The sequence below is a fragment of the Carassius gibelio genome, chromosome A14 (genome assembly GCF_023724105.1).
Source record: "Carassius gibelio isolate Cgi1373 ecotype wild population from Czech Republic chromosome A14, carGib1.2-hapl.c, whole genome shotgun sequence".
NCBI lineage: Eukaryota > Metazoa > Chordata > Actinopteri > Cypriniformes > Cyprinidae > Carassius > Carassius gibelio.
This window is the reverse complement of record NC_068384.1, coordinates 23586548-23609362: the sequence shown is the minus strand read 5'-3', so window position 1 is coordinate 23609362 and position 22815 is coordinate 23586548. Positions and strand designations below refer to the sequence as shown.

The 22815-nt window shown below is 37.2% G+C and overlaps 1 protein-coding gene across 4 annotated transcripts in view; it reads left to right on the top strand.

Moving 5' to 3' along the window:
* Positions 1–22815, top strand: part of LOC128026863 (glutamate receptor 3-like) — a 121050-nt gene that overhangs the window by 29074 nt on the left and 69161 nt on the right. For all 4 annotated transcript variants that reach the window (XR_008186556.1, XM_052614109.1, XM_052614108.1 and 1 more), the window contains exon 3: positions 5404–5643. Coding sequence is in view for 3 of the 4 variants with exons in the window: in XM_052614109.1 (XP_052470069.1) it covers positions 5404–5643 (240 nt within the window). In the remaining variant the exon portion in view is untranslated. The remainder of the gene's footprint in view (positions 1–5403; positions 5644–22815) is intronic.

Sequence of the window (22815 nt, the reverse complement as noted above, 5' to 3'; positions counted from 1 at the left end):
GGGCATGTGAAGTATGCCCAGAGCTTACTGCCATCAGGGCACAGATAAAAAAAGGGTGAACTAAAACAGCAAAGTCTCTACCGGCGGTGCTCAAACCCTACTTTGCTACTAGAGATGAACTCTCAGTTCAAGATGTGACAATATACAGGGGCCCCCACCGACGGTTAGTGCCTGTAGCTCTGAGAAAATAGCTGGTGGACCTGGCACATGAAACTCACCAGGGTCTTGTGCCCACCAAGCAGAGGCTGCGTGACTTATACTGGTGGCCTGGCATGGACATGTTGGTGCAGGACAGCATTAGTGCATGTGTGACCTGCCAGATGAATGATAAAAGCGCTAAGACGCATGCTGCTCCAATTCAGCCAGTCCCACTGCCAGACGGTCCATGGCAGAAAGTAGGAATTGACATCGTCGGACTATGTGAGTCAGCAAACTGGGACTGTCGCTATGCAGTGACTTTGATTGATTATTATACAAAGTGGCCGGAGGTGGCTTTTGCACATTCAATCACAACCACGGCTGTAACTACCTTCCTGTCTGCTGTGTTTGCCCGCTTCGACAACCCCACAGAACTCATTAGTGACAATGGGACACAGTTTACCTCGAGCGAGTTCAAAGAATTTCTGGCAGTAAGAGATTTTACACACAGGAAAGTATCTTTGTATTATCCACAAGCAAACGGAGCTATTGAACGCTGGAACCGTGTTCTCAAAGAAACATTCCTTACTGCCGAGCAGGAGAGGAAATCGTGGAAACCATTCCTACAGGACTTCTTGCTTACATATCGTGCAACTCCACACAGTACAACAGGAGTGTCACCATATGAACTCATGTTCAACAGGAAAATGCGCACAAAGGTGAACATCGGTCCAGCAAGCAAAGCTACTCTGCTGACAGAAAAGCAACTGCGCAACCGTGTCATCTCTAAACAAACTGCATCAAAAGTTTACACAGATGCGAGGAGAGGTGCACAAGTACCTAAGATCAAAGAGGGAAGCCTAGTAAGAGTACGGAAACCCTTCCATGTCAAGAAAGGACTGTCAAAATTCCATAGACCTGCCAGGGTGGTACGGAGAGCTGGTGCAAATGCGTATGTGCTGGAAGATGGACTCACTTGGAACGCTACTCATCTCTCACTGGTTCCTGACAGGATAAAAGATACCTTTGAAAGTTCTGTTCCGGTACCTGTGCTGGGATCTGCACAAATGCTGGATGTTCCAGTACCTGAGTCGGGACCGGCACAACCCTTTGGTGATGTGCGGATGCCTGGCAGGGTCAGAAAAAAGCCTGCATGGCTTAATGATTACGTACAGTAATCCTTCTCATGGCCTTTGGGGGGGACACTAAGAGGGAATGACATCAAGTAAAAAAAAAAAAAAAAAAAAAAAAACAAGGACATTGTAATGTGAAGGAAAACATATATATATATATATATATATATATATATATATATATATATATATATATATATATATATATATATATATATATATATATATATATATATATATATATGATCTGAATGCTGTTTTGCTTGTGAATTTGTTTGTTTAAATTCACTTAAGTTTAATGATTCTGTTAGAAGTGTAATCAACATAAGGTTGCTTGTTATACTGTTAAATTGTTACAGATATTGAAAAGAAAAGAAGGTTAATGTTAAGTATAAATAAGGAAACTTTTTATGGGGGAAAAGATTCATATTGCGTACAGATCACCAGGCTCTGACCACACTGCTTAAATGGGAAATATTCATCCTTTGCAAATGTTTATAAATGTTTACTGATCATTAATATATTTATGAGCAGTCATCTCAATGGCAAAAAAAAATGTCCTGAAAGACCTGAATTTACCCTATTCACACATATTTACTAATCATTTATTAATACGTTTTGGTGCAAAACAATATATATTTTTTATTGCTTCAACACTCACATTAGTATACTGTTCTTCATTATATCAAGCAGGATATTCCTTGAATCATAAATAAACAGTGAAAAACATTTTTTTTCACAACAGAAAATACTCACAAAATATTTAACTAAACAATGTAATATAAAAAGGTTAAACCGGGTTCCTTTATCAAATTGACCCCTGTACACTGTTGACTGTTTAACCAACCCTTAAACCAAGCCTGTCCCTAACCTTACCCTATCACACCTCAATAACAGTAGAAGTGTTGTGCATTAAGCTGGAAGGGTCACTGTTAAGCAATTAGGCACAATCCTGAAGAGGCTAGATTTAACAATTTAATATAAATAATGTCTCCGAAGACCCCTCCCCCTACAATCTCCCCTCAGTGAGACCATTTATTTTTGTATGTTTTTATATTTTTTGCTGTGTATTTTGAGCGTGAGTGAGCGTGAGTTTTTGCCTTTGTAGACATTCAGAATAACTCAAAACTATTTGGATCCATTTTGCTTGGAATGCTGCCTAAGTACAATATGCAGTGAAAAGGCAATGCTTTGCAAATCCTATACATCTGTTGTAATGAGTCAGCTTGTGATTATAAACAGCCAAAAGGAAAAAGATACATTATGAAATGTTGACATTAGTTTTCTGGACAGTGCAATAAATGGAGTGGAAAATGTATGTGTGTGCATACAAGAGGATGCATGATCTGAAAGCATTTGTCTTTCAAAGACATGCTTCATTAGGAGGACAGAGATTCTTGTTTTCGGCTGGCATTTTAAGTAAACAGTTTGAAGGACTTCACATGTCTCCTCACAGGAGCAGATACAATTACTTGCTCAAATCCCCAGAGGACTATCTTCCTGTGAGAGTGTTGTGTTTGGGGGTGAGATGTTTGTAGTGGTGGGTGGAATAGCATAAGCGGTAGAATGAGAAAGAGAGGAAAATAAGGACAGAAGAGGAGAGTGAATACAGAAAGCTGGATGATCGACTCTGACATTTGCAGCAATGTGCTTTAGGTCTCTGGGCCATGTACAATCATGGTGGCGAAAGATGGCTTCAAGTGCGTGACACTGCAATTACATTATTTCAGTCCCAAATGCAGCCATTGGGATGGAGCCTTTTCTAATGGTCCTTATCGTTTCAGCACCAGTAGCCTCACGATCATTCGGAACAGTCAGGCATGTGGAAATGCATCGTTCCTGCTGCAATGCAGAGAATGTCCTGATTAGCAGAATGAAGGCACAGCATGTTTTGATGAGTCAGTAACGAGAGCACTAGTTGCTCGGAGGCAAGAAGGTTAAGATGGAGGGGCTGAGGAAGGATCTTTCAGCCATTCAGAGGGCTGTTAACATTGCTTAGCACTGTTTCCTAAGCTGCAATGTCCCCAGATGTATGCACCGCAGTCACCAGAGTAAACATGTTACCAAAATGTAACGTGACATGCTAGGACTCTCTGCGTAATGAAAAGCAATGAGGCAGTGCTTGTGCTTCAAAACAGGGCTCATAGTTACTCCAAGCACTGAAATTTGTCTCAGTCTCATGTTATTACTTTAAGTCCACTTAAAAATAAAATTACTCAACCTAATGTTGTTCCAAACCCATAAGACTTAAGCTCAATTACAAAACACAAATTAAGACTTTTAATAAAACTGAAAGTGAATTCACCCAAAACTTTAAAGTTTCAAAAAGTTAATAAAGAAATCATACATTTAATATTGCAGGGACTCTTGTTTCTTAAGATTTATAGTCAAAACCAATTGTTTGTCAAGTAAATTAAGAAATGAGGCATCCATGTGAAACTTTTTAATTCTTTATTTATAGTGTACAGTTGTCTTGCAGTAAACATTTGGATTAATTTGGTCTTTTTCACCAACTAAATTGCAATTAATGGTCTTAAGAGTAGCTTGAGGCTGCTAATTTAAGTAGTACAATTTTTTTAAGACTAAAAAGATTAAACAGTATTTGTGTGCACTTAGTGTTTTGAAAAAACCCAAACTTACTGTGTATACCAAGCTATACTGAGAGTTATGGTTTTAAAAGAGAGATATTCAGGAAGAGAAAGGTACCAAGCCTATAACAAGAAAGCTTAGGGGAACATCCAGATGGTTGGGGTAGACAGGCCAACACAAACAGGCTTTAGTTGGAGATGAGAGATGACTACAAGCAGAGGCATCTGACATAGTTTATATATTGGGTTTGAGTTTGTTCAAAGCCTGGCCTAATAAGTCCAGGACGACTGATGGAAGGAAAGCAGCCAGCTCCTCTCCCTCAGGAGAAAGGCTGTGTCAAAACTGGACCAAATTAAGAGTAAACTACAGGAAATGTTGAAGACCAACAGAGCCGGAAAAGAGACGAGCAGCATAACTAGCCCCTACACAGTATAATTGTCACTCCTCTGCAGGCCAGTTTTCGCACATATGTGCCAGAGTAATACAGCTGTATGGATGACCAGCTTTTGAGCAATAGAGAAGACAAGCATTTAGGAACCACTTGCCTGATTAGACTTTTGATTACTGGCATAGAATCTGGTCCACTTAGTAGCTTATTCCAATCAAGCACCTTTGATGCAGACAGCAAGAGACCATGCTTTGTTTTTATGTTACATTTGTTGGAGGATATGGGCTCTCTGCCTGTGAATAATTTCGCACATTCAAGTTGGCTGACATGTCTATGAAGGGCAGGATTTTATATAAAATTCTTTGGTTGAAAGGATGAGCTGTCTAATTCAGAGATTCAGTCTGGTGGGAGTCAGCCAAAGGGCTGAAACTGTTTAAAACATATATTTTGATTTTTTTTACAGATGTACTTTTACAAAATTACCAGTAATACAATTGTTGAAATTAGTAGTGCAGAGGTGTTAATATTTTGGTAAAAAAAAAAATAAATAAATAAATAATACTGTTATTTTAGCCACAGATTCCATGATTTATATGTAAAGTTTTAAAACTGTTGTTACAATCAGCATTTTTACATATCTTTTAAGAGTTAGCATCTATATTAATATATGAAATTAACCATGTTAGTGCCCCCAGCTAAATACTGTAAATGACTCAAGATGAGATGTTCTATGCAAACCGTTAGATTTCTGTTTCAGTAACTGGATGTTATCGGTTCACAGAGATGTGCCTAATTATGCTTCATTTTCTTCAAGTGTTTTGGGAGAATAAGGAACAACCAATCAGTCATGAAGTTTTGTGTTTTGTTTAAAGCAAGAGTGTGTTGATGGGTTCTAACTGCCATAGGCATTGCAGCACTTTCATCTGCTGGGAAAAAATAAATAAATAAATAATTTATCCATATTCATGCAGTCAAAACAAATTTCCAAGTTTGTAGAGTTTTTTATTTTTTCTATTATGGTTATTATTCACCTGCCAACATCATTTGATTCCATTTTGTAGGATTGGTTTAGAATTATGCATTTGTTTTTTGACACTTTTTACGGTTTACTGTGTCATAAGCAAACTAAGCAAACTTGTCTTGCTCTGATTCCAGTTTGTTCGCAGTTCTCCAGAGGGGTATATGCCATCTTCGGCTTCTATGACAAGAAGTCCATGAACACGCTGACCTCCTTCTGCGGGGCCCTCCACACCTCCTTCGTCACACCCAGCTACCCCATCGACTCAGACGTGCAGTTTGTCATCCAGATGCGCCCTCCACTGAAGGGCACCATCCTGAGTCTACTGTCTCACTACAAGTGGGACAAGTTTGTCTACCTCTATGACACAGACAGAGGTAAGTCCTCTAAGTTACCTGTGGAACACCATGCGAAATGGTCGGCCTAGATGAGTTAAAGAGTCAGTGCTGATTTGAATTGTTTCTGTTGGGTTTGTAGCACATAAGGAGCAGGGCATGATGGAGGATGGATGCCCCATTTGAGTCCTTGGGGTCTGGATAGAGCTCCTGCAGTACTGGTGCAAAGGTCCAGATATCTCTGGATACATGATAGATTTAGAACTGATGTGCCCCAGTTCTGAGTGGCATAGACAAATTTGGGGCCCTAAAATACTTTACTTATTAAATAGCTCACCTTACTTTCCTAATACAGTTTATCTGCATTAGAACTGCACAGGATTATTGATTTCAAACAGTTCATAAAATCAATCTTTCCTTCATGGTAGTCAAAAAAGAGACATGTTCTGAAGAAAGTTCACACTTCTGTCTCAGAGGATATTAAAAGGTGGCAATTTTCACATTGAGTTTATACAATGTGAATTATACAAAAAGGTGATTTTTATGAAAAAGAAAGCATAAAGGTGCAACCCTACCCCCATACAGAAAGATAGAGCCAGATTATCAGTGACTATTGTCTGCAAGTCGAAGTCTAACATTTCTACTGTCTAACTAGATGCAATATGATAAGATTCCAGCAAATCACAAATGACAGTCAATCAGAAGAGCATGTGAACAGGCTCTCTTTGCAAGTGCACTGCTGTCTTGCACTCATATTGGCCCTGCCCAAAATGGAACACTTCTTGTGCACTTGTGATCTTATGGACTTACAGTGGCCACCGCATGCGCGTGTCTGTTAAGTCCATGAAACCATAGGGTGTCCTATTTGTCATTTTATCATTAAGAAGGCCCCTTTGCAGCCGTTATGTGCCCTCGTGATTAACAATGTGATTGAAATCTTGTGTTGAGGTGTTGTGTCATGTCTGGTTAGAACATAGTAATGTGGACTATTATAGTGCTTTACTGTAATTGTATTGTCATTTTTGAGGTTTGACAGCACCTGTCACCTATTTACTTTAATTGTATAAAACGAAGCAGTGTGAATATCCCACTAATCATCTCCCTTTGTATTGTACTGAAGAAATAAAAATCCATATGGGTGTAGAACATAAATAATAACAAAATTTGAATTTCATATAAACATGCGGACAATATTAGGAGTGGCAGTAAAACGGTAGGAGCCTAAAATGATTTTGTAACCAAATTAAAATTCAGGGCCATAGCAGTGCCGATGCCTCATCACCCCCCTCCCCCGAGTGCACCTGTTCTTGGGCCATGGTTTGTGTTTACTAATCATGAAGAGGTCACAATCTCCGTTTGACCCAGAAGACTCCCGGCCAATGATTATGCTCTTCCTATACTTCAAATATCAGTCAACTCCTCTGCGGCAGTCACAACATCTGTGCTGTCTATTTGGTGTCGACGTCGCACTGCCTTTCCACCATTCTGCACCGTGTCCCATCGCACATCTCAGACGGATCAAGCAATTAATTAAACTCAAGTACTTTATTTTGAGAAATATCTGTGATGAGTCAAAGCGTCTCATGGCAGTACACAAGCTTGAGGCGGTGACACTGGCATTTTGGGTTCCATTAAAGACCGCTAGCATCCTGCGGTTGGGTTCACAATGGTTTTTCCTGTAAAATGCATCACTAATTAGATGAGACACAGAGCTAGCTCAGAGAGCTCATTGAGTCCCCCTCCCATCCCCATGTGTCCTTCATAGCAGCTTCCGCCTGGATTTGTTTCACTGCAATATAAAGGTCATTTCCTGTAAGTTGCCAAGGAGCTTCTCAGTTCAGTAAAAGACAATACAAAGAGCGTTTTTAGCATCTCTCAAACTCCAGGACATGTAACCAAGTATATTATGTAAATTGATTGGTATTTTAACATACATGATATGATGTAGGACTGTCACAATACCAGATTTCACTACACAGTTATTGTTGCCAGAAGAATTCACAATAATACAATCGTGAGATTTATAGAAATTCAGACTTTAACTATGTATATTTTGTGATTTTTTTCTTCTTTTGTTTAATGAATTACATTCAAACTATGGGAGCGTCACTTTTAGACACAATCGTGAACTTCCCTATGCCCTTCCCCTTGGGGGAATCCCTGCCACCATTATGAAGTATGATCCACTTCGGCAAGTGGACGAGAGAAGCTTATATGGACAGGCTCTTGACCCCTTCCTTTTTGACAGAGGTAGCGAATTTACTCATTTGTACGTGTCAGGCAGATCCATCTATAAAAATGCAACACGACTCAATGTTCAACATAACTCAACAGATACTCAGTGTTCAATGACATGGTTCAGGGTTGGATTCTTCTAATAGCTTGTGAAGAAATTTATATGCGGGTTAAGGAGCATCATTTAAAGCGTTTATAGTTTTAATAATTAACCTAATAATGAAAACTAAATGAATGTGTCATAATGAATTATTACTGATTACAGCAGGCACCTGCATCTAATGCCCACCAACCAAACTCATAGCATAGCAATTATGTTGCATTAAGCACTATAGCTTCTCGCTCAGATTATTGGCTTAGATTTAAGCTAAGCTTCATGCCCAGCCAGCATCCCTTCCTTAAAGGCAGCAGTGAAATGTAATCCTTATTACTGGAACCCCGGGAGAGGATTAAGAGAGTTTATTAAAGCACTTCATCAGGAACCTTGAGTCAAGTTGACATTTGGCACATCACATGGACACGTACATCAAATGACATGACCCTGATGTGACATGGATGGGTACGCCACTGAGATGCTGGCCAAAAATGTTTATTAGTTTTGGCGTGGGGCACTATCTAATTCCATCTAAAGGATTATTTTTTCATTAGCTGTTTTAAGTACAGGTTTTCTTAGATCCAAGATCAAATAACAGCCAAGTGAGAAATGTTTATGGATTAATAGGGTAAGGTTAGGTTTGGGGCCTATCACATTCCTTTGATTGTTGGCGTTAGTTTAGGACAGAATGTGGGATGGATTTAGCACTATGTTTCTCTTACAGGATCCAGGAACATGTCTCCTAAAAATAAAACAATCAGCTGTACAAAAACTGAATTTATTTTGCAAAACGGGATTAGATCAACCCAGGCTAATTTAAAATAAGTGCTTGTGGTGACATTTCAGAAACACTGATATTGCACGTTTTGCGACAGTTTCAAAGTGAAATGTCCATGAGAGGGTTTAAAATGTGCTGTCGACACTCAACTGTGGCAGGTTTTTATAACGCTGGTATAGGCATGTATTGCTGTGTTTTTATTACTTTGGTTCAGATACGTATTGCATCACTTAATGACAAACCAAACACAACCCTAAAAAAATCCTAAACAAACTAATGCAAGTCTCATAGCATGTTAAAATTGTCATAAGTCATAATATTGTGATAAAATTAGGCTTTCTTTATTAAAACTTTGGCCATGTAAATAAAAATTTACATGAACAGGAATAATGGTTGTCAGAGTTTTACTGCCTCTAATGTTCATTTCTACTGGAAACTGCAGCAGTTCATACATATGGTATGGTTTCTGAATTTTGCAAAAATGTAGGTAGAAGCATGTATTTACAATGAGCCTGGGTAGGATTAGATTGTATGAGCACTTACGTTGTGTGAGGTGAATGTGAAGGAGGAACAACCTGACACAGGTGAATAGTCATGTGACAGCAAGCAGTGCCTCTATCATGCTGTTTGGCTCATTAAGCTCTGGAATATTGGTTCATTGGCCCTTTCAATGTGATAATACTTACACTTGGTCTGCAAATCATTCTGAATGGGTCAAACTTGTAGAAATGGAAAGACTACTTACAAAGTAAACAACTCACCCACTCAGATATCAATGCTTTTGCTCAAACTCAATTTAAAATTACTTGAAATTATGATCTGTAAGAGAGCTGTTTGTAGGTAATAATTCAGCAGGTTAAATCAAAGCTGCACCTTTGTACCTGATGTCATCATGACACCTGTGTTATTTACAGAAGATTTGATTTCATGCTCCAAAAAGATAGTGACTTAACAATTATATACCAACAACAGAAGAATGCTTTTATTGTATAAATTGGTGTATTTATTTTTGCAATGAACAGTCAATAAAGATACACAAATCTGATAAGGTTTTTATATGACTTTGTTTTAATAGTATATCAAAGTCTATGTTAAAGGGGGGGTGGAATGCTATTTCATGCATACTGAGTTTTTTACACTGTTAAAGAGTTGGATTCCCATGCTAAACATGGACAAAGTTTAAAAAATTAAGTTGTACGTTTGAAGGAGTATTTCTGTTCCAAAAATATTACTTCCGGTTTGTCACAAGTTTCGGAAAAAAAATTTTCGAGTATGGCTCTGTGTGACGTTAGATGGAGCGGAATTTCCTTATATGGGTCCTAAGGGCACGCTCTTCTGCCGGAAGAGCGCGCGCTCCCGTATAGCAGAGCACTGAGAGCACAACAGACTTCACTGATCGGAGCGAAAGCGTCGCGAAATGTCACAAAAGGAGTGTTTTTGGTTGCCAGGGCAAGAAAACCCTGCACAGATTACCAAAAGAGAAACAGCATTAAGGGACCAGTGGATGGAGTTTATTTTTACAGAGCATCAACGGAGTTTGTTCCCCTGCATTTCGAAGATGCTTGTATTACAAACAAGGCCCAGTTTGACGCCGGATTTGCACATTGTTTATTTCTTAAGGATAATGCAGTCCCAACGAAAAAGGGTCACGATCGTGTGTTGGAACAGCATGCGGTGAGTAAAACTGCTTCAAATATCTCTGTGTTGTTAACTTAGCTATCAGCGCGTAAGCACATCAAGTAAACAACATGCGATGTTGTCATCAAACTGCACTTTCCACATGTACAGCTTAAAAAAAAAAAAAAGACAACATAAAGTGGAACTTAGTCATTTTCCAAAACCGCTAAGCAAATATATACAGTTTCAGTACATACCACATAGAGACTGATTGCTGATGCTGCTCTTGTTAAACTTCAGCCTCTGGATCTGATTCTGGATCATAAATATACGGCTGAATCTGACTGTTTGCCATGGTTTGTTTTGGTTGGTTTTGTCCTCATGGTGTCACAGCTTCCAGACGCGCTCAACTCAAAAGCCTACTGGCGCTCGTGATTCTTTAGCTCCGCCCACACGTCACGCCTCCAGCCACTCGTGTTTTTCCGGGAAAAATCGGTACAGACTATCTTTCTCTCATGAATATAATAAAACTAAAGACTTTTTGGAGTTATGAAGGATGCAGTACTACTCTATAGGTACTCAAGATTAACAGGAAATTGAGTGAAAACGAGCATTTCACCCCCCCTTTAAAATAAATAGTGTTTAATTATGTTTTATTAAAAGCGTTAATATAAACCAACAAGAATATTACATTTAAAAAATAAATAAATAAAAATGTGTAAATTCACTAGATTTGATGGTGCCCGTAAGGTGACTTGTTCGGTTTACTTAGTTTTGTCGTGGCCATGACATAATAACTTGTGGGAACGTCATATTATGTTGTGGCCACAAAATCATTTTGTTGATGTAACGACATCCTTATGTCGTGGCTCAAGATGCTATGTTGAGGGAACAACATCCATTTCTCGTGGCCACGACTTCTTATGTTGAGGGAACAAAATGTTTTTCTCGTGGCCACGAGTTTAATGCGTAAACAAACCTGCGTGACCATAGCAACCCAGGATTATCAGAGATGGATTCATTAATATATATATTTTTTTAATTAAGTAATTATTATATTAACCATATGATTTGGCTACCAGGCTGTATTACATGCGATGGTCAGCATTCAAATGAAGTTTATCATAAAAGTCCATTAACTGGTAGTATTTCCCCCGTAATATGTGTACATTATTATTATTATTAGCCTATTATTATTGGTTAAATTTTTTTATAACATTTATATTCATTAAAATGAACATTTATATTCATTTTTTTGCGTCAATTTCGATCTCTTTCCTTAACATTCTGAATACTTTTGTAAATAATAGCATACTGTAAATGCTCGACATTAACATAAAATGTCATAAATGCATAAAATGTAAATGCATACATTTTATATGTATAAATAATATAATAATTTCTTAATTCAAAATAAAATATTAATGATTCCATCTCTGATCATCCTGGGTTGCTAAGGTCACGCAGGTTTGTTTACGCATTAAACTTGTGGCCACGAGAAATGGATGTTGTTCCCTCAACATAGCATCTCGAGGCCACGACATAAAATGACGTTCCCATGAGTTAATATGACATTCCCACAAATTATGTTCAACAAGTTATTATGTGGCGGCCACTACAAAACTAAGTTAACCAAACAAGTCAGTTTGTTCCTGTAGCTCAAGTGGTAGAGCATTGCGTTAGCAAGCAAGGTTGGGGTTTCGATTCCCCAGGAAGTGAAGTGAAGTGAAGTGAAGTGACATTCAGCCAAGTATGGTGACCCATACTCAGAATTTGTGCTCTGCATTTAACCCATCCGAAATGCACACACACAGAGCAGTGAACACACACACACACTGTGAGCACACACCCGGAGCAGTGGGCAGCCATTTATGCTGCGGCGCCCGGGGAGCAGTTGGGGGTTCAGTGCCTTGCTCAAGGGCACCTAAGTCGTGGTATTGAAGGTGGAGAGAGAGCTGTTCATGCACTCCCCCCACCCACAATTCCTGCCAGCCCGAGACTAGAACCCACAACCCTACGATTGGGACTCCAACCCTCTAACCATTAGGCCACGACTTCCCACATATGATAGGTAAAAATTGATAGCCTGAATGCACTGAAAGTCGCTTTGGATAAAAGCGTCTACTAAATGCATTAATTTAATTTAATTTAATTTAATTTAATTTAATTTAATTTAATTTAATTTACAGGCACCGTAAGATTTGAATAGAAATCTACTAATAGTAAATATTTGTTACTGCTACAGGAACATTTCTAGGATAATAGTGAACCTCCATCTGCCCCCTGGCACCCATCAGCTCAGTAAAAGCAATTATATGTACCATGCAAAGGACAGGTAGTGAGAAGATGACACATGAGAGTCAAAACAAAAAGCATCTCTTAATTGTACAGTTCTTGGTTCTACCGTTTTGTCTTTCAGGTCAAATAGTGTTATGCATGGGTGACGATTCAAGTCATGTTGACAAGGTACCAAACCGAAACAATGAGTGCAACTTATTACTGCTTGCCAGGTTACCATCTGTGTTTTTGTTTCTGGCATTTAGTAGTAGGTAAACTAGATTTGTAGAACCGTACTGCTTTGTTTGAGCTGTGTTTCTGAAATAATCTGTATTTATGAAGTAATATTACTTCAGATTATTTTTGTTTTTTTACAAAACAGCAATATATAATTAATTCATTCATTCAGTTTCAGGCCTATTTATTTCCTAAAAACTCACCTCTAAAAAGCTCTCTTCCTCTCTCGCTGCCTATATTGCCAGCTTTCGGATGATATATAATAAGACTTCATTGCAAGAGTGTTTTTGCAGTGCATTGGGTAAACATTTCTTCCTGCATCTGCATACTTGTGCAGACGATGTTCCTGGCCTTCAGATGAAACAAATCAACTGACTCCAGAAGTCTTCTTTATTCCTGCAGACATTAAGTTTCTCCTTGACATAAGTTGAGGTATGAATATATTTATCCGCTGTATGCATGCAAGTAAAAGAGAAGAAGCTGTGTGTGTGGGAGCAATGGAGAAGAAGTGAGATGGATTTTGCCCTTTCTGAAGTGGCGGTCAGGTATGGGCAGATAATTGCCGGGCTTGTGCAGCAGAGACGGATGATTACAGGGTTTATTGTCTCTCGCAGGCACAATCAACCTTACCTCATGTCCCTGATTCAGCACACTCACTGCCACTTGATTTATGGGCTTCGGTGGCTCTCTCTCCTTCTCTCAGGCTTCATCATGGCCACTATATTGCTTGAATTCTCTTTCTAATATGCTTTCCTCCATGTTTCCGTCTCACATGTGTACTGTTTTTCCTTTTCTCACCACTTCCATGTTTCATTATGTTGTGTTTCAGATGCTGTCTGTTGCCTCCCACTCACATAACTCTGGTGCATATGTACATACATCTCTGTGTCACGCACATTATTATTAGTATTATTATATTCCAATTCAAGAACTGATTTGAAATTAATATAAATATTGGATAACAAAGATATAGAATTTTTGACATTCATGGTTTGTGTACAAATCATACGAAATTGCCAATTTGTGCAATACTTATGGATTCTCATGAAATTTGGTTCCATGACCCCACTTTCAAAATATGTTGACGTTCTCTCTCTCTCTCTCTCTCTCTCTCTCTCTCTCTCTCTCTCTCTCTCTCTCTCTCTCTCTCTCTCTCTCTCTCTCTCTCTCTCTCTCTCTCTCTATCTCTACATATATATATATATATATATATATGTATATATGAAGAACCATTTATGCCGGTACAAAAACTTTATTTTTCAGAATGTGATTTATATCAAATGCAGCCTTTGTCGGCACAAGGAATTCTTTCAAAAACATTACAAAATCATACAGATCCAAACTGCATTGTAATATAATTTTAAATGGGTGTGATGCATCTTTTTCAATGAAAGCCTGCAGTGGCATTGCAAACCCATCATTAAGAAAGTAGCTGTGCCCCTGGTTATAGTAAATGTGAAAGATATGCATACATTTAAAATCTAGATTTGAGTTATACGTAACATCCATCATGATTTCATGTGACTGTTTTAATGAATTTACACTACCCCTCAAATAAACAACTCCCGAAATGTCTGTGTGTTATGAGGCTGTGTGGTGTTTGTGAGCGATACAGCTGACATGAGAACATCTTCAGTGTAATGACTGCAATCCATTACCAAGTGTGTGTATATATGTGCGTGTGCATGTGTGTGTATGGGGGGGGGGGTGTTTGGAGGGGTGATGTGTAATAGAAATCACTAATCTGCATAATGCACACATACACAACTACTGAGCACTGCTTCAAATGTCAATACATGGCTTGTTCAATGAATTTTTTTTTTACATTGATTATTTATGGAGAAATAATATTTCACTGGCCCATGCAAAAGCATGCCCACACTGATTAACTGGTTAACAAATGACTGATACAGCCTGAACCAAATGTGAAATGTCCTGATAAACAGATCATTCACTGAGCTGGGATCAGGATCTGTGTTTGCTTGCTGAAGGGAATAAATTAAGGTTTACATACAAAACACGTATATGTGTCCAGAAATGAATGCACGTAGCACAGTGTTTAGATTTGTTTTAAAAGAATAGTTCAACCGGCAATGTAAACCCGTCATCATTTATTCATCCTCATGTCGTTTCATACCTGGATGATTTCATTGTTCAATAGAACAAATTTTGGATGACATCTCTCCATTCATGCAGTTCCACTGAAAGGACACTGGAGCTTTTAAGCTTCAGAAAAATGCAAATGCAAGATACAATATCATAAAAGTACTCTGAATGATGTTTTGTTGTGTATCAACATGTTGGTAAATTAGGATTTATTTATTTTTTCCCTCTTTAACATACAATTTAAATGTAAATTCTGGTCAGGGAGAAAGAAAATGGCCAGCATTTTTCTCAGAAGCCTTGTGCGATGAACCATTACCAAGCCCAAGACAACAGCACTTAATATTGCATGGCAGGACTTGTAAAGTGGAGATGGTTTGTGATGTGTGTCAGGCTAAATCCAGCAATATCCTTCCTTTATTGACTAAAAGCTTTTCATTAGGGTAAATAAAACAGAGAAGCCAAGTCCTCCCACCATGAGAGCTTTTCCTCCCACTGCAGCACAATTAAAATCCATATTTCACAGTAGGTGAAGAAAAAAACTAAAAAAACATTTGTACAACAGTACAAGTGGAAAAAAAAAACAGTATGAAACAATGTGAAAACAGGATTGAAAATACAACCGATAACATACCAAAACAAAATAGAGTGATGTACTGTAGGACATGATTTTAAAAAGACTATTTTATACGGTTTTGTCCCACTGGCAGGGTTTTTTATTTATTTATTATTATGTATTTATTTTACTCTTCTTCATTTTTTTTCCGTTATTACCAGGTGTATGCTGACATTCTCAATATACGAGCAATATTACAGCATTTGATGCATTTTATATGTGCATAGTAATTAAAGCCCAATTGCCCCCAAAATTGGTGAGTGTACTTCAAATGACCCCACTACCCGTGAACATTTCATCATGCCACAAATCAATGCCTGAGTCTGTGTAATCAATGCCCTGACAATAGCAGAGCTTTATTTATTCACATTATAAACAACAGTGTCAGAGCTGACCTGCAGAGGGCATTTTTAAGAGATTTTGAATGCTGGGTTTGTCACCCGACCCTTGCGGGACATTATTTTTTTTACCTATTTTTGAAAGGTAAAATTGGATCTGGTAAATGTCTGCACCATCTCCCCTTCCCCAAAACGATGCTTTCTGAGATGCAGGGCCTCATTTCTAAAGCATACAATTTGGTCTAGTACGCATACTCTAAAATCTATGCCAAAATGTATATTTACAGAAACATCCCTCTATGTAGAAAAGTGCTTAGTACCATTTGTTAGGGTCTAAGTAGACCTATGCAGTTTTCTGTCTATCAGAAAGTCAAAGTACTGCAAGATTTTGGTAATTTAAGCACTTCTTGCCACTCACCATTCTCCGGTAAAGGATTTGGATGTTGACTGGTGTACTTTCATATGCTAATGACATTAATTAGCCAGTGTTTACAAAGTGGAGATCAGAAACAATTCAGTTATGCACAATTTCAAGATCATCTGTGATTTATACATTTCATGCTTGAAAAAGAGGCTTACACACAGACACACACACACACACACCCATACACTATATTTAGGCCATTAGCTGCCATTCAGCACTGCTGAACATATTTTTATATATTTTTAAGAATATTTTATTAATTGTATGTCCATTTTATGTAATATTTAAAAAAGTATTTTAGTTATTATTTATTTTATTTATAATTTTCATTTAAAGTTTTTATATAAAAAAATGTGTGTGTGTGTGTGTGTGTGTGCGTTTATATATATATATATATATATATATATATATATATATATATATAATAACGTCCCTGGTGGTGAGCTGATATCATACATTGCAATCCCCCATTCTCCATTTTTAGAAGTGCTTTTCGCACATTTCGTGATTAGTCATTCACACAACTCTGACATGGCAACACTTCCATGACCTCCGTTTAACACCAGATCCCATTGTAGTTAATGACTGTCAGCAGTTGTAGCAGTAGCATTGTTCATTTGATTCTGTACTGACAGTTTCTGATGCTTCTGAATGAATTATTCTTGAGATGTGCTAAGTTTAGCCACCTGCCTTGGAGTTAGGTCAGACATCGCCCAAATGAACTACATATAAAAATACATATTTCATAGCCTCCGGTAATGTAAGTTATGCTGCCGCGGTACCCTTCAGTCACTTTATGCACTTCATATTGTTGCCAGTGTCGGACAAAATCAATGGAAAGGCACAATGCAGAGTGATGAACGTGCTTGTGAATGCTGTGAATAGAAGGAAGCCCTTGAATGGGTTTAGTGTTGACACACAGAGACCTTCCCTGCAGCTCACTGAAGAATCTCAAAAGGATGCTCTAAATGAAAGGATATTGGCTCTGCATTAAACTCCCATAATTCACAATAATGAGCCTGTTTAGCGGCTTTCAGTTTAATGCAGGGGATGAATGCCGCCTGGCACAGTTGGCAGAGATGGGCGGCACAGGGGCCAAGGCGCCTGTGAATGGGATGATTAGATGACCACACTTAGTAAGATAATCGCTCTGTTTCATTAGTCAACTTCAGGAAGAGGAAATGGTTGTATCATGTTCACTCATCAATGACCAGTTTTGAGCGGGACGGCCCTTTTAACCCTTGCCCTTTCATCTATTTTTAACATCCGTATTCATATATGCGCTCATCTGAAGTCCTCTGGCACACCCCTGAATTCACTGAGATTTATCTTCCTGGCTCCTTTGCTCTTATAGTACAAATATTATAGAAATGGATTCTGTCCAAATAAAAGGGTACAAAATGAGGGTTAAACTTTTATCCATTTGCAACCCTGCTACTGTCTGTCTAATTAATTTGTGTGATTATTAGTTTATAGCAAGAAGTGTGGAACACACATATGTAAATTAATACAATAAATACTGGTTGGAATTTGTATAAAAGTTTGTAGTATGTATTTGTCACAGATCGGTCAGGCTCATCCCCCAGCCAATCACAGCGCACCCCATCTCATCATGTTTAAAAGTGCATTATTGATTGTCAAGTCCACTGATGTGACATTCCAAAAAAAAAGTTGTACAGTAGATCTTTTACACAAGATATCCTGTGCCACTGCATCAGAGGATAAATTATGCACAAGGTGGAATTAATCAGCTGTGACACAATGACACCTCTAGCCACTTGAGACAAGACCTAAGGACATACAGAAGCTCTTTTTTAAAAAGATCTGTACAAAAACAGGCCCTTTATTTCACTCTGCGGCACCACAGTGGTCCTGATAAACTCAATGCAGTGATGTGTTATATCACCTCAGAGGAAAAATAGCTAATTTTCTACTTTCCAGGTGGAGAAGCAGCTCAGAGGTATTCCAAGGTGAGCACATGTGTATTTTGTCAGAAGCATATTTTAGAGAAATAGTAGTAACTATACAAAAAGTGGTAGATTGTTTTGTAATGTCCACTGCAAACTGAACCTGGAATAAGGCCATTCGTTCGCCTACCCACTACCAGCTCCGGCAACCATGAAATTACTGCTAGGAACATTTCATTAGAAATGTTATACAAGACAAAATGACCTGCTCTTTGCTTTAAAAAGCCAGCTAGCACAGCTGATTACTGTGATGTTGCTGTATGTAACAAGCAAATGTGAATGTGTGTGAGCAAACGTGCAACATGAGGAGAACATTATAAAGAAATGAAATTATGAGGAGCTTAATAGGACATCAGTATGAGGAGACATGTTTTAATCTGTCATAATTAACATAAAAAAATAATATTAATGAGACTGAATAAACACATGGGTTGAATTAATGCTGACATTTGCTCAGACTGCACACTGGGCAAACAATATTATATTAGATTTTATTTTGCATTTAAGATCCCGACACCCTCACAAAGGTAATGTTCATTTGCATATTTATTTATCGCACAGTTCATTTGGAGAACAGAGAGGTTTGATTAAAAAAGCAAATATGTTAATTAATGTGTTCATTGTGACTCCTTTGTAACTGTGGAAACTTTTATAATTCTTTATTTAATTAAAGGAATAGATGTAATTAAAAATTAATAAAAATTTAATATTTTACATTACAAGTATTGAATATTATACACTTGTAACATAGAAAATGTGGTAACACTTTACAATAATCTTAACCTTAACTGTCACTCACATTTTTGAACATAGACTTTATAGTGCATGATTCAAACTTTTTTTTTTTTTAATTCATGAATGAAAACATTTTGTAACATGATATTGATGTACCATTTACATGATAATGCAATGTCTGATTTTAAAATGGGTTTTAAAGGATGAATTTTGAAATTGTAAGTTTCCAGTTCATATATAATTTCTGATGATTTCTAAAATGTGATAGAGAAAAGTCTTTTTTTTAAAAACAAAGGTCAAAACTCCTGTTATAGTGTAGTTTTTGGGGGTGCACTCTTGTCATATATTAATCTATTACTTTTCCTACAAAATATTTAACAAAAAATACATATTTGGGAGTCTTAGACCTTTCTAACGATATATAGTTTGTCAAGATTAGATTAGATTTAATTGTAATATAGAGAAGTAAATGTAAGTGTCCCGTATACGGGACGGGGTGCATTATTAGCTAACATTAGTTAAATACTTTGGTTAACATGAACTAAGAATTAACAATAATTCTACAGCATTTATTCTTCATAGTTAATGTTAATTTCAACTTTTGCTAATCCATTACTAAGATAAAAAGTTGTGCTTGTTAACATTAGCTAATGCACTGTAAACAAACAAATAATGAATAGCTTTATTTTCAAGAACTAACATTAACAAAGATTAATAAATACGTTAATAAATGTATTGTTCATTGTTTGTTCAAGTTAATACATCAACATTAACTAATGAAACCTTATTGTAAAGTGTTACTGAAAAACTCATAAGAAAAAAAAACTACAAATCAAACATTTAATCAATCAATCTGGACAATAAAAATATGTCAATGTACAGTAACCGTAATATCATCATAGGGCTCTGATTGGTTAATAATAGGTCCATGATATGAAGATATCAGCCAAATCCAAAACGTCACACTTAACAAGAGTGAATCTCATCATATTAGACAAAATATCAAAGCAAGTAATAATTATTTCGAAGCAAATAATTGTCATGAACTTCACTTGTGGTTCTTTTGCTGAGACACCTTTTTGTCTTCATACATGGTGTTTATTGCAGTTTGTTATTTATATTAGCAGACATGTGAGCTTGAAATGAAGCTAGATCCGCTAAGCCTTGGATAAATGGAAATAAGGCCATCCTTTGTAAGTTATTCCTCCTTAATGGGTTTTTCTTACTGAACTGCAATGGTAATGATAACCCAGCATGATAGTGCATTCAGACTGGTTTTGTGTGTTTTGTCATATTTCCTTCCTAATGGAATATTTCCCCATTACCCTTTTGAAACATTGCACTCCAGGAATCAAAATTAAAAGCATTATCTTGCTCCAGTTGCTGCGAGGAAGCATGAAACTCCCTCATCCGTTGTATTTTTAAACCTTTGATTTAATGTTTTTTGGGAGGAGCGGAAGGTACACTAAGGTAGATTAGATATTGAGATTTACTTGATATATTTTTTGCCCAGAATAAAAGTGTGCTCACATCTTTGTATGAGTCATATGGCTGCTGTAACAGATAATTGAATAGCATCCATCCGCAAGTGTGGGCTATGTGTTTTTGCAGAGGTGTTTACTGTCCTCAGTATGTGTGTGTGTGTGTGTGTGTGTGTGCGCGTGTGTACCCGCTGGATCCAACACTCAAATGAAAAACAGCGCTGAGAGCCCCTACACCCCTCTGCATGCATGCTCTTTTATAGATATGCTTGACATGCTGCTTTGCATTTAGATTTTGGCATCGGCTGTCTGTCCGATTAGAACTGTACTTGGCTTGAGATGGTTTTAATTAGAATAAACACACCACATCAAAGACTCGCTTCCTCCAAAACTGCTTCTGCAAAACACACTTAGGCCACATCCAATCAATCTTCTTTATCACACAATACAACAAGAGCGTGCAACAAGAGGTGGGGAATTTGGTCGGACCGTGTGTGCCGGTAGCTGTGCATTATTAAGATGCGCTCCTCCGCTCTTAACATGAGGTGAGCAGAAGCAAACACTCATCAAACGATAAGATGGTATTTATTTTGGCTGTGGCAGAGAACTTTGAAGATTAAGTTATCTAAGAAGACGTCGCTCATTAATGTGCGCTCATTCCCAGCAAGAACCCATGGAGGCTGTTCTCAGGAGAAAGCAATATCTGCCTAATGAAACATGAAGTATGAGAAAACTAACCGAAAGTCGAGGACATTGTCTTGTCCTGTTCTTACGGTGTTTGTGTGGTGCAGTTGAACAGGAACAAACCTTGCTTTGATGTGTATGATAAGATTTCTGTGGTAAATTTGGGAACTTTTTATTTCGTTTCAATATAAAGTCCAGTGCTTCATCTGCGGTGCTCTTATCACGATAGATTCTGGGTCCTGTTCATATCAGAGGTGATCCAGGAGCAGCAACATTACAAATACACATTCACAGATGTTTTTATCCAGAGCAATGCACAAATGACCAAAAACACAATCAATTAATTATGTGGAATTATTCCTGCTAGCTGTAATTTCTGCACCACTAGCGATGCCAAACAGAATCACATAAATATTTTTTGATGTAAATGTTTGCCTGCACAAAACTTCATGTAATGAGGTTGCTGGAGTGTTCTGGGCTGCTAAAAATATTTCTCAAAAGAGCACATCTTCAGGTGATATTCTGGATATATATGTGGGTCCTTGTTTTAATGTTAAGAGCCTTTGCACCAAAGACAATAAGCATAAAATCTATAAAGTTTTGAGTCCACACCATAACTATAACTATAAAAACACAAAATGTTATTAGTTTTGATTGATTCTTTCTTTCTTTCTTTCTAGCTCATGAATAATACAAATATAGTTTTCTTTAGGCATAAGTGAAAATGTTACTTAAAGTAGATAAATATAATAATGTTTTTAAACCTAATTTGACCATAAAAAAAGTTTAAATAAAAGATGAAAGTAGTGGGAAAAAAAGAAAGAAAGAAAGAAATGTGTTAGTCTGTGTTTAATTTAATTTGCTTAGTATAAATAAATAAAAACCTTAATATTTGGAGGTCTTTTGAAAATATGTATAATAGTTTTTATTGTTATTTATAAAAATAATCATAATAAAACCCACAATATTTTCAGCCGTAAGTAAAGCTAGCCAGTATGTGTTACATTAAAAGTTAACAAAATAGCATTAACCATGGTTTTCAATATAAAAATGCACTTTACATAAGTAATGTGTTCGTTTCACTTTTTTAAATGTAGTAATTATTATTGTTGTCAATGGGCCTTACAGTTTTTTTCAATTGCTAGCAAGCGTTTACCAATACCTAAAGTACTTTTTCTGAACTCTTAACACAGCAACTCCTAAAACACACAAATAGTTAATTTTCTGGCCAAAACCACATTTTGTTAAATAAATACAAACTCTATATTTCAAAATGCTGAATACCTTTTTCTACATATACTAACTCTGGCAAAACACTGCAAACCTAATTCAAAACAGAGTCGTTCGGACGAAACATTAGAACTACTTTTCTATCCAATAGGAACATAAAGTCAATCGTAGCACTGTGACTGTCAAAATATTAACAGATGATGGCTTTACAAAAACTCCATTACTTTCCTGTGCATGTTTGACATAGACTTTTCAGTTCTACTTGCATAGACAATATAAAAAATTGTGCATTGTTCATTGTTCAAAAATGCCATTGTTTTTTGTAATTTACTTACCTTCAAATGAAATCCATTTTACATTTTTAAGTGTTGAATGTGTTCCTTCTTGGCAACATACTG